General features: G+C 35.0%; 1 protein-coding gene across 14 annotated transcripts in view; it reads left to right on the top strand.

Moving 5' to 3' along the window:
• The window catches only part of LRRC7 (leucine rich repeat containing 7), a 499,495-nt gene that overhangs the window by 350,522 nt on the left and 136,083 nt on the right, over positions 1-12,890 (top strand). For all 14 annotated transcript variants that reach the window (XM_028489260.2, XM_028489268.2, XM_028489261.2 and 11 more), the window contains 2 exons: positions 1,434-1,578; positions 7,406-7,478. In XM_028489260.2, coding sequence (XP_028345061.2) covers positions 1,434-1,578; positions 7,406-7,478 — 218 coding nt within the window. The remainder of the gene's footprint in view (positions 1-1,433; positions 1,579-7,405; positions 7,479-12,890) is intronic.

Here is a 12,890-nt window from a genome sequence, read left to right as displayed (position 1 = left end):
AGCTTTGAATAGCTCTCCTTGCCTATAAGATAGAGATCACGTAATCCTCACATGACAGGCAAGGCCGTTTAACAGCTGGCTTCTTATGATGCTTAATTTCATCACTGTATTCAGTGACGCTGAATCTCCCACTCTCCCTCAAACACACCACGCTTCCTCACACTTCTCTGTGCTGTTCTCTCTTCCAGGTACTGTTTCTCCTTTTCTTGACAGCAGTGCCTTCTAGGCAATTTGCATCCCTGTGTTTCTAGGGCATTCTCTACACGTTTTTTTTATTGTACATATCATAGTGTATTATAGTTATTTATTTGACAGTTTCTTTCACTGCTATAAGCACCTTAAAGACTTTATCTATATCATGACAAGTCTCTTCCCTCACATAGCTGACTTATTCATGATTGTTCTCCAGTATATAACAAAAGCCCTGGTACATAGTAGATCCTCAAAAAGAACTGTTGAATGAACAAATTGATTCTGCGTAGTAGGATGAAGTCCAAATCACGATTTAATACCTTTCTTATGCATTTGAAATTGTAAGAATCAGAATGTCAGCATATGTTGTTTAGGTGACAACTTTTTTCCTTTCTTTTCCTTCCTTCCTTTTTCTTTCTTTCTTTCTTTCAATTTACTTAATTCTACAGCAACTTTGAGATTATTGCTGCTATCTTTTAACATATTATCTCTGTTGGGAGATATATTCACATATCATAAAATTCACCCATTTAAAGTATACAGTTCAATGGTTTTCAAAATACTCACATAATTGAACAGGCATCACCACAATCTAATTTTGAACACTTCCATCACCACTGAAAGAAACATTAGCAGTTACTCCCTTCCTCTTGACCTTCCAGCCTCTAGCAATCCTTATCTACTTTCTGACTCCATAGATTTGCCTTCTGGACAATTCATATAAATGGAATCATACAATAGGTGGTCTTTCGTGACTGGCATCTTTCACTGCATGTTTCAAGGTTCATCCATTTTGTAGCATGTATCGCTACTTTATTGCTTTTTATTGCTAAATAATACTGCAGCTTATGGATATACCACATTTTGTTTAACTATTCATCATTTGATGGACATTGGGTTGTTTCCACTTTTTTCCTGTTGTGAATAACACTGCTTTGAACATTTGTGTTTCTTTGTGGATGTATATTACATTCTTGAGTATGTACCTAGGGATTTCTGGGTCATATGGAAACTCTATGTTTAATATTTTGAGGAATGGCCAAACTGTTTTCCAAAGTGGCTGTATAATTTTACATTCCTCCTAGAAATGTATGAGGGTCATGGTTTCTCCACATTCTCGCCAAAACTTGTTATTGTTGCATTTGCTTTTAAAATTGATTTATAGTGTTGTGGTTTTTACAACTTTAAAATACTTCCTGAAAGTTTCTCAACTAACCCTGAGTTTATGCAATGTCATCAAGTCTATAGGGAAGTTAAAGATGTTGGTATACCTGGATATGTCAAAAAACAGAATAGAAACGGTTGACTTGGACATTTCTGGATGTGAAGCCCTGGAGGACCTCTTACTGTCATCCAATATGTTGCAACAGTTACCTGACTCTATAGGTGAGAACATAATATCTCATCATGAATGTTTATGTCAAATATACTGTTTTCTATAGTTTGTTCGCAGATGTAGGGTATATACTCTTAGCATGATATTAATAAATTAGCATGATCATTATTCAAGGTGATAAAATATTTTACCAATATCTTAAAATGAAATGGTAACTATAGTTGTCAAACTCAAGAAGACTCTCCTATTAGAATGATCCTACTAAATTGATATATTTTAAATAATTTTAGATCTCCTAAGTTGTAAAATGCTATTATAAGGAGTATATATCTTAGATTTAAGTACTTTGATAAACATGTATGTCTCCTTTTATTACTATAGAATTACAGTAGCTTCTATCCACAGTGTGGCTATATTCTATTTTTAATATTATTGTAACATCACTATAATTAGGAATAACACAATAAATATGAAATATCTTCATATTTCTATTATTCAAAAAAGATATCTCACCTTTATATTTAAGATTCATGAGGCCAGATATTTTGTCTGTTAGTATATATTAACCACTCAATCTATTTTTGTCATAAATTTTTATCTGAGTAAAATAATGAAAGAATCTAATTTAAATATGAGTAAACCTTTTGTATGTATATCTTATTATTATTATTTATGAGAGGAAACAGCTAGGAGAGTAATCATCAAACACTTAACTTTGGAATGTAGTTTTTAACACTCTAAATTAGATGTATCATATGTTCTGGAACTTATTAATGCTTCTGAAAATTGAGTCACAACCTAGGTAGCCTGATTGAAGGGAAGCTAGAAGACAAAACAGTTTCCCAAATTTTTCTTCAATATTTTTTGCTTCCATTTTCACTATTCTTTCAGGCTAATAGAGAATACTAGTTTTAACAGAACAGGCTGGCTTTTCTTTCTTTGTAGATTTGATTGCTTTTTTAGTTATCTAATTATATATTTTTATAACAGTGTTTCTCCAACTTATTCCACCATAAGACTTATCTGAGAGCTTTATTAAACAGTTCCACATTTCCAGGCTCTTTCGGTGAAAATTCTGATTCAATAAATGTGTAATAAGCCCTCTGTTCTGTATTCTTGTTAAATATCCTAGGTGAAACTTATGATCAGATAAGCTTAGAAAATACTATTTAGTGTTGTAGAAGGTAAGGAAATATAATAGTTTAAAAGAGCATCCTCTAGTCAAGATGATAGAGATGGTCATCTGGTCAAGATAACCATATGGTCAAAATACATATCTTAGTCACCACTCCATACCTCTTCAAAGACACAATGAGAATGGAAAAACTATATTAGAAGAACATATTTTTGTTCATTACTGCCTCCTCTGTACAAAGAATTATGCCTGGTGTATGGTAAGTGCTCCTTAAGTATTTAGTAAATAAAATAATTTTGCCCTGCTTAAGAAGAATGAACATATACCTGGATTTAAGACATAATGGAAACACAGAAATGACCCCAGGCCTGACTGATGGGCTTCAGACCACAAACAGAAGTGGCAGCCATAAATTGTTCCTGCAGTTAAAAAAAAAAAAAAAATAAAAGACCTTAAGCATAACAGGAGAATACAGACTTACAGGGACTGAGGCAGGGAAGGAACCCTTTTCTGCAAAGAGAGACTTGAAAAAACCTGCAACTAATATGTAGAGCTAGGGTGGAAGGAGAGAACAGATACAGATTCACTGCTGAAAATTACGGCACGTCACAATCTGGTTTGGACTGAATCTGCAATATCCACATCAAATGAGAGTACCATGTTGCTAATATAAGACCTGGTTCTGAACTCCAGAAACTTGGGGGTCAGGTGGAGGTAACCATAAAAGTGCCAGACAGGGAGGGGTGAGCATAGGTAAGGAAAAAATATTCACCCTCACAAATGGGCATGAAAACAAAAATTTTAATGGAAAACTAATGTTACAATAACCAAAAACTCAAACAATAGGAAAATTTAGCCCAAGGGAAACCAAAATTATCAAGCAATGTAAAAAAAAATTTTTAAGTATGTGCAGATCCTCAAATGGATAAAAGGAAGAATAACATTTGTAAAAATAAAAATAACTTATAAAACAAAAACAGGAGCTATGACTAAGAACAGGTGGTTATAAAAAAGAACCAATTAGAAATTCTGGAAATGAAAATGTCACATAGTTATATAAAAGATGATATGATTATTTGTTTAAAATATCTTCCATTAAGAAAGCAGACTAGGGAATTAGCCTTCTGGTCTGAGGAAGGCAGCATGTATAGATGATAGAAAATATCAGATTAGATCCTGGAATGATAAAACAGACCAGCACAGGAAGGTGGTATTACATATTTAACACCTTCACTTAGAATCTGAGTGGTTCTCAAATTAAGAAAGTAACTTGTTAGTAGCTTACTCCTGGAACTGTCTTTGGACCCAAAATTGCATTTATACATCTGCAGAGTTGCCAGAGTACCTGATTATACACGAAGAATGGCTGACTTTCCTCTAAGAATTTCCTTCTTGGTCAAGAGAAATACCTGGGAACTCTGTTCAAAGGTCCTAAAATAATTTGTTGATTCTGATTGGATGGTAAATTACATCTCTTCTTTATTTGAGCATGGATCGTCTATTGAACTACCAACATTTAAAAGAATAAAAGACAAGAAACGTCACAGTATTAATAAAGGAAAATAGCAACTAAAATAAAATCTTTACTTCCTTTACACCTATTTTAATTCTGCAGTTGTGGGGTATTTGAATGGAGTGATATAGTCAACAATGAACCTTGTGCTGGTTGCAGGGAAAATGAAGGGGGCTCTTTACATTTTCTAGATAGAGCTTTAATAATCAGCTTCTTTGGATAGCAGAGAAACTCAGTAAAGGAGAATATAATTTTTTTTACTTTCCAAAATAATTTATCTTATTCAGTTAGTGGTTAAAGACACAGGTTTTGTAGTCAAGCTACCCAAGTTCAAAGTCTGGCTTTTCTACCTTACTAACTGTGTGACTTTACACAAGCTACTTAATCTCTCTGTGCCTCAGTTTTATCATCTTTTAAGTGGGGAAGTAATAGTACCTGCATCAAGGGATTATTTTGAGAAATAAATGAATTAATATATGTAAAATTGCTTGGAACAGCACCTGGCACATAGTAAGTGTTCAATAAATGTTAGGTACTATACTAATATAATAATTATTATAATCTTAGATATGATGAGTGCACAGCCATTTGGTTTTCAAAATTCTATTATCTAGGGTCAATGCCATGTAAATATTAGCTATTTTTGATATTAATGTTTAATACATTGCTGCTTATTATATATTTATATATAAGTAGCTAAAATCATAGCAAAAAAAACCTCCTTTTTCTTTCTCTTCTTATATCTGAGTTGGGAATATAGGATAAAGAGGTGGGGAATTGAAGAAGAAATAGGATAAAGTACTTTTGGTGCCTGAGGGTAGAAGAGAGTCCAAGCAGATATGATATAGCTATGTAGTATTTATCTGCAAGAGGAAGTCATGAGTAACAGAGCTGAGGCTGGTGGCCTGTTTCCACTCCAAGAACAACCAGTTTCCTACAGAAACTCCAGAATGTGTCCAAAGGGCACACCCTTGGATGGACTATGTGAGTGACAAAGTAGCCACACCACAAATGAGTGAAGTTCCCTTAAGTCCACAGACGTGGAACTAAGAAGGGAGCCCTAACTCACTTCAACTTTTAAAGCTACAGAAGCTTCTGTCAGTTGTCAGAGCCACTACTCCATTCTTCAAAAAAAAATCTGTTGCATCAATCTTTTGGCCTTAATCCCTATCCTGCCTCGAAATTTTCTCACCACTACTTCAGACCTAGGAACTGTGATTCTCTTAAAGACTTCTCTGCAACCTGGTTTCATGTTTGCAGAGCCATCTGTAACCCAGCCCCAAATCTCTCGTGACCCAATCAAGCGATGTTGAGACTGTCAGCCCTCCTCTGGCTCCACTGGTGGGCAGGGGCAGTAGTTTGATCAGGACTACAACTCATAAAAAAGTTAGCTGTGGGGCTTCCCTGGTGGCGCAGTGGTTGAGAGTCCGCCTGCCGATGCAGGGGACATGGGTTCGTGCCCCGGTCCAGGCGGATCCCACATGCCGCGGGGCGGCTGGGCCCGTGAGCCATGGCCGCTGAGCCTGCGCGTCCGGAGCCTGTGCTCCGCAACGGGAGAGGCCACAACAGTGAGAGGCCTGCGTACCGCAAAAAAAAAAAAAAAAAAAAAAAAAGTTAGCTGTAATTCATAGTCCCCTGTTGTCTTTTCACAATTGATGAACAAGCTCGGGAGTTCTTTTATATTTCCAAGGTCCATAGTTTTTTACACATGCACCAGAGAAGCTAAAGTGATTCAGTCACCCTTTGAGCATAGATGAATATGGCAGTGGGTATTCAAATTTCAGAGATAAATTACCCCAGTGAGAATTGTCTTCTTTCTCAGGTGCTACTGTTTTCGGCCATGTATCCTAACAGCACAAGCTGATGTATTAATCTCCAAATATTGTAGGTATTTTCTCACAGCAGTCTGATAGTGATAACATTTCTCTCCACTAGAGCAGAAATTCTGAGTGCTTCTGCAGAATACGTAACTGAGCATACTGAAACTTAAAGTGCAACAATGGCTTTATTTCAGACTTCTTGTGACTTACTTTTTGCCTTTAAGGTATGCTCAAAATACTTGAGGTGCGTAGACATGAGCCATAGCAGTGCTTCTGCGAGCATGTTCACAAAACACCACTATACAAGATACTCTGTGCATACACACAAGTTTCCCAATAACTTTAGCGTCACCCTGTTACATTGGCATATTAAAAATTCCTAGAAAAACTTCATTAAAGAAATCTGGTTGATTTTGTTTAATTTAGATTTCCCAAACGCATTCAACCATGGAACCTACTATATCCATCAGAACAAGTTTTCTGCAAAACAAGTCGTCTATAGCGTATATCTATAGTTCCAATGTAAAACAAAAATTAGCCACTGTAGATGCTTTGTCTTGCATTTTAGCTATTTAAGCCATATTGATACTATGGGTTCTGTTACGGCTGGGTAAAGGAAGCTGTTCTTCAATTACCCTGTGGTTTTTGCTCATTAAAACCCTGGGAGTAGGAGTACATCAAACAGTAAGGGTATGGAGGGCATAAATCAGACAGTAAAATATAAATAGTTGGAACTTCAGTTCTTGACTGGTTCTACTTGATAGATTAAAAACTACAAGTTTTTGTGCTTACTGCTGATCCAAGTCAAGGATTTATGGTAACAGAAAGAGTATGAAGTCATATGTTGTAATTTTCCAAGTCGATAATTATAAACACCACACTGCAGTACTTCAGTACCCATTTGTTGATTATTAGGCTTAATTCAGATTTGTTTTCAATTTGTATCACAACAGGGATGTTAGTTATTAGTGCTTATGAGTTAATTAAATACCGAACACAGCTGGCTTGAAAAGTTTCATCTGGTCCATTTGCTGCATAATAGAAAAGGGAAATGTGGTAGTAGTACTGCCAACTCAGGTTTCTATGGAGTCCTATGTTTTGTTTATTGTCTCCATCAATGTACTTGAACTCTCATTGATGTAAGTAAATTTTTTGTAACTGGAAGGTTAAAACTAGACACACGAATATCAGTTTGTAGGTTAATATAAGCAGAGTGCAGCCAATAAGCATGACAAACACTCATCACCCAATCAGGCGATGTTGAGACTGTCAGCCCTCCTCTGGCCCCCTGGTGGGCAGGGGCAGTAGTTTGATCAGGACTACAACTCATAAAAAGCGATTCCTTTTATATTGTATTTTTTGTCAGAAATCTATTCTTATATATTAATATATCTTCTTCTCTGTTTTAGGTTTGTTGAAAAAACTAACTACTCTAAAAGTAGATGACAATCAACTTACAATGCTACCCAATACAATCGGAAAGTAAGTGACAAAGTTTCATACCAGGCAGTCTCTCTAAAGCCAGAAACAAAAGAATATATTGAGTTTTCTACTTTCGTACATTTTCTGCTAGAGATATCAATAATTTTGTTCATATGTAAACTCATTTTAGACCACATTTTATTTAGTTATATATTTGTATATAATTTATCTTAATTTAGTTTTATATTTAGACACTGCATTGACACCCAACTATATATTGGTAATATCATAAATCCTTAACCATCACTCTTTCATAAGCAAAGTGATTACCCAGACCTTCAATTATACCATCGCCTGTAATTTTCCAGATACTATTAATTTGATGTTTTTGACTGAGTAGCAGCTCTAAATTCACTTATGTCTTACAAAATCAAATCAATTTTTATAAGATCTGCATTATGTATATGTTACCATTACACTGTTAGTAAAATTTGATATTTGTGGAAACTTAATGTATTTTTAGACTTTAAGGAGATAAGCATGTGTTTTAGCTTGCATTTTAAAAAGCTGCAAGGTGAAAGGTCATCATTGCCTTTTAAGGACAAAATACATTCCATTTATTTGAGAGTGATTTATTTCTATTTTATGTTGCCATTAACGTTTGATTTACAGTTCTTTAAGAAACATATGTATGTTATCATCAGTGTTGCACGGAAATTCTTTTGTTTACAACTTGTGTAAAGTGAGAAATCAATAAGCTGTCTTTATTCTAACATTATGTAAGGCCATTTTATAGGAATCTTGCCCCACATTTCATGTGAAGAATTATATAAATCCATAATTTAACAGATTTGGGTGTACTTGGGGTGGTGGGGAGAAAGCCTAGCTTTTTAAAAAAAAACAGATTTATTAGCTATAATTGATGTACAATAAACTGCATATATTTAAAGTCTACAATTTGATGTTTTGACATTCATATAAAGCCATGAAGGGAGTGTTAAAGAAATGGATTATATGACTATATTTTATTACAATAAAAAAAGGCTGAATAAAAAACCAGTAGGAAGTATATGAGAAATCTCTACCTTCTGCTCAGTTTTGTTGTGAACCTAAAATGGCTATAAAGTCTATTTTAAAAAGAGGAAGAATGACTGACAAACTGTGGTTACTCAGACTTGAGTATCTGGCAGACATTTTGTCAAAAATGAACAAAGTGAGCTTGTCACTTCAAGGAAAACAACTGACAGAATTTGTTGCCAACAGTGAAATTTGAGCTATCAAGTACAAATTAGAATTTTGGAAAATTTGTATCTGCCACTGTGAGTTTGACAGCTTCCCAATATTTAAAGCCTTTTCTGATAAGACTGGTGTGATATCACTGGTGTAATAATGAATGTGATTTGTTGATATTGTAATATGAAATGTGTCAACATTTGGAAGATCTGTTCAACTTAGTGAAGCAACACTTTCCAAATGACCAATGCATGAGCTACAAAATCACACATGAGAAACAGACCCATTCAAAGTGCAAAAAGATTAGTTGATTTTAATGTATTGGTATGAAAAGTAAGAAAAGTTCATTGATTTATTTCAGATTCTACATTGCAATTACTGTATCCCCTAAAAAGACTGCCACTTGTTGAGTTGGGGTGTAGTATCAAAGAATAATCACAATTATCCAAAAAGACCATGAAAATACTCCTCCCTTTTCCAACTACCTATCTGTGTGAGTTTGGACTTTTTTGTATATAACTTAATCAAAACAATATACCACAACAAATTGAATACAAAGCAGATATGAGAATCCAGTTGCCTTCTATTAAGCTAAACATTGAAGAGATTCACAAAAATAAAAATGTCACTCTTCTCACTAAAGGTTTTTGTTTTGGAAAGTATACTTACTTTTATAAAAATGTGTTACCTACATTAACATGTCATGGGTTTATTATTGTTATTTAAGAATGAATAATAAATATTTTAAATGCCTCTTTTAATTTATAATATTGTAGATACCAATAGGTATAAACCATATTTTTAAAGTACTTTAAGATTACCAGTGATTTTTAAGAGTGTAAAGAGGTCCTAAAATGAAAAAGTTTGAAGATTTCAGTTCTATAATACATCATGTCTTGGATGGTAAAATTGTGACAGCCATTGTCTAACATGTTCTCACTTCAAGGTAGCACTTGTGGCAAAAAATAAACTAAATTTCTAAAAATTTATAGTATACCTTAATAAATAATCTGTATGAAGTAAAAATAATAATAATGATTTAATGGCTTTGCTTTCTTTAGGGAATTCAGAACTGATAGATCAGAGATTTAGTTCAAGGCTAGAGATAAAATTTGATTAGAATCCTATTTAATGGCACCCCAGATCACATGCAGAAAGTGTTCTGTAAGTAGTGAAATAGTCTTTATTTTATTATGAGACATTCTACCTAGAACTCTGTGCACCAAAATGTTCAGATCAGCTGCAGTGACCAAAAATATTCTCATTCTGCACATCGAATGTTTCAATAGGTTAGACTTATCTTTGGTAATTTTTAATAGTCCAACTAGTAAAAATTGCTGAAAGAATTCATTTTTCAACATCTTTCACGGTTGAAATGGATTCCATGACTTTTGTGCCAAATGACTTGTAAAATTGTTATTTTTGTTGTTGAGTCTTAAGTTGTGCCTAGGAGTTCCAGCCACTCTAATAATTGAATGTGCAATGAAAATAGTAACAAACAACTTTTTGTGTGTGCTCATATTGTGCCAGATACCATGTTTGGTGCTTTACCTGTATTCTTATTTAAAGGCCCCATCAGCACTATTCAATGTGTATTATTATCTCCCCATCAACAGATGCAGAAACAAAGGCTGAGAGAAGTTATCAGATTTCAAAGCCTAGCTGCTAATTGACCTACGTTGCTCCTTTTTTTTTAATTTAATTTTATTTATTTATTTATTTATTATACAGCAGGTTCTTATTAGTTATTTATTTTACACATATTAGTGTATACATGTCAATCCCAATCTCCCAATTCATCCCACCACCACCACGCCCCATCCCCGCTTTCCCCCCTTGGTGTCCATATATTTGTTCTCTACATCTGTGTCTCTAGTTCTGCCTTGTAAACTGGTTCATGTGTAGCATTTTTCTAGATTCCAGATATATGTGTTAATATACGGTATTTGTTTTTCTCTTTCTGACTTACTTCACTCTGTATGACAGTCTCTAGGTCCATCCACGTCTCTACAAATGACCCGATTTAGTTCCTTTTTATGGCTGAGTAATATTCCATTGTATATATGTACCACATCTTCTTTATCCATTCATCTGTCGATGGCCATTTACGTTGCTTCCATGACCTGGCTATTGTAAATAGTGCTGCAATGAACACCGGGGTGCATGTGTCTTTTTGAATTATGGTTTTCTCAGGGTATATGCCCAGTAGTGGGATTGCTGGGTCCTATGATGCTTCTTAATATATGTTATAGCTGAGTCACACATTTTGTAATATTAGGTCATTTAAGAGCCCCATTGCTCTAAAGGCAAAAGATCTCCCATAGGAAGAGAAACCGTACGCTAAACCTACTCTTTCTTAGCTTCGTAGTTTTGGAGAAAAGCAATAAAATCTCAAAAATTTGAATGGATATTTTAAAAAGTCATTCCATCATAGAGTATGGTCAATGAGAAAGACTGCTGACTAGAATCAGAAAGTCTAAGTAACTATGCAAAGCTGGGTAAATCCCTTCTTTCCTATGGGCCTCAAACTCCTGAGGAATAATGCAAGGAGCACTGGCTTTGGAGTCAAATAGCATGGGTGTGAACCCTGGCTATGCCACTTACTGTGTGAACTTGGACAAATTATTTAAACTCTCAGTGGCTTAGTTTCTTCATTTGTAATTTCCACCTATGTCTAAAATTCTAATTCTTTGATCCAGATGTTTAGTTTATATGATATCAATACCCTAGATGGTAAATTCCAGTAGTCTACTTACTAGACTGCTATAATAACAAGAAAATAAGCATTCTAGGTATCTGAATGCTAAAAACTGTGCTTCCCTCTATTCCCTAAGCATGGAAGGATACACAAGAAACTGGAAATGTACATGGCTTTGGGGAGGAGAATTTGGGGGCTGGGCAATAGAGTAAATAGGGAGACTTGCTTTTATTGTATAAATTTTGTACTTTTTGAATTTCGTATCCTATAATGTTATTCTAGTCAAAAAATTAAAAACAAAGTGTGCATGTACATGCAGACACACACACACACACACGCGCTTCATTGGATAAAATCCAAATTTCTTCACACTAATATTCAAGTTTTTCCATAGTCTAGTCTAGACTGGTGGTTCTCAACATGTGGTCCCCTGATCAGCAGCATCAGCTTCAACTGGGATCTTGGTAGAAGTGCAAATTCTCAGAGACAATCCCAGGTTTACTGAATCAGAAACTCTGGGCATTGGACCTGCAATCTGTGTATTAACAAGCCCTTCCAGGGATTCTGACGCATGCTAAAGTTTAAGAACCACTAACTGGATTCAGCTTACTTATATACCTATCAGATAACTGTCTTCTCAAACCCTATTCCATTGTGCCTGCATCAGAATTACCTGAGATGCTGGTTTAAAATGAAGCTCCCTGAGAGAAGTTTACCAAAGCGGTTGGTTGCTTTGGCTTTGGAGCCAGACCTTCTGGGTCCGAAACCTGGCTCTTCGTTGTGCTATTGGGTAGAGCCTTAGATTCCTCCTCAGTAAAATGGAAATCATAGTAATAACGCCTACCTCATAAGAATGTTGTGAGGATTAAATGTGTTAATACATGGAAAGTGCTCACATATTTAATAAATGTTTTATAAAAATGAAGTCCAATAAGGTAAAGAGTTATTGACTTAAATCAGATTGGGGGTATTTGGATTCAAAAATATGCTTACTTATTTTTACAACTTAATTCTTTTCCCCCTGACAACCCAGACCACTGCAGCTTCCTCCTTTAAATTAAAAGCTCAGTACACCTACTAACTAAACCAGCATTTCCTAAATTATATTCCTCAAAATAATCATGACTTGAGATTTTAATAGGTATGACATAAAGATAAGTTTCATGGACAAATAAATTTTGTGAACTCTTTATACAAGTGAGGGAACACTCTAGCATGATATTTTTCCATTTCTTATATAAGTCTCTTATTTATCTTTTTTTTAACACCTTAATTGGAGTATAATTGCTTTACAATGTTGTGTTAGTTTCCGCTATATAACAAACTGAATCAGCTATACATATACATATATCCCCATATCTCCTCCCTCTTGCGTCTCCCTCCCACCCTCCCTATCCTACCACTCTAGGTGGTCACAGAGCACTGAGCTGATCTCCCTGTGCTATGCGGCTGCTTCCCACTAGCTATCCACCCTACGTTTGGTAGTGTATATATGTCCATGCCACTCTCTCACTTCGTCCCAGCTTACCCTTCCCCCTCCC

The sequence above is a fragment of the Physeter macrocephalus genome, chromosome 4 (assembly GCF_002837175.3).
Source record: "Physeter macrocephalus isolate SW-GA chromosome 4, ASM283717v5, whole genome shotgun sequence".
Taxonomy (NCBI): Eukaryota; Metazoa; Chordata; class Mammalia; order Artiodactyla; family Physeteridae; genus Physeter; species Physeter macrocephalus.
This window is presented reverse-complemented; position numbering and strand designations above follow the sequence as displayed.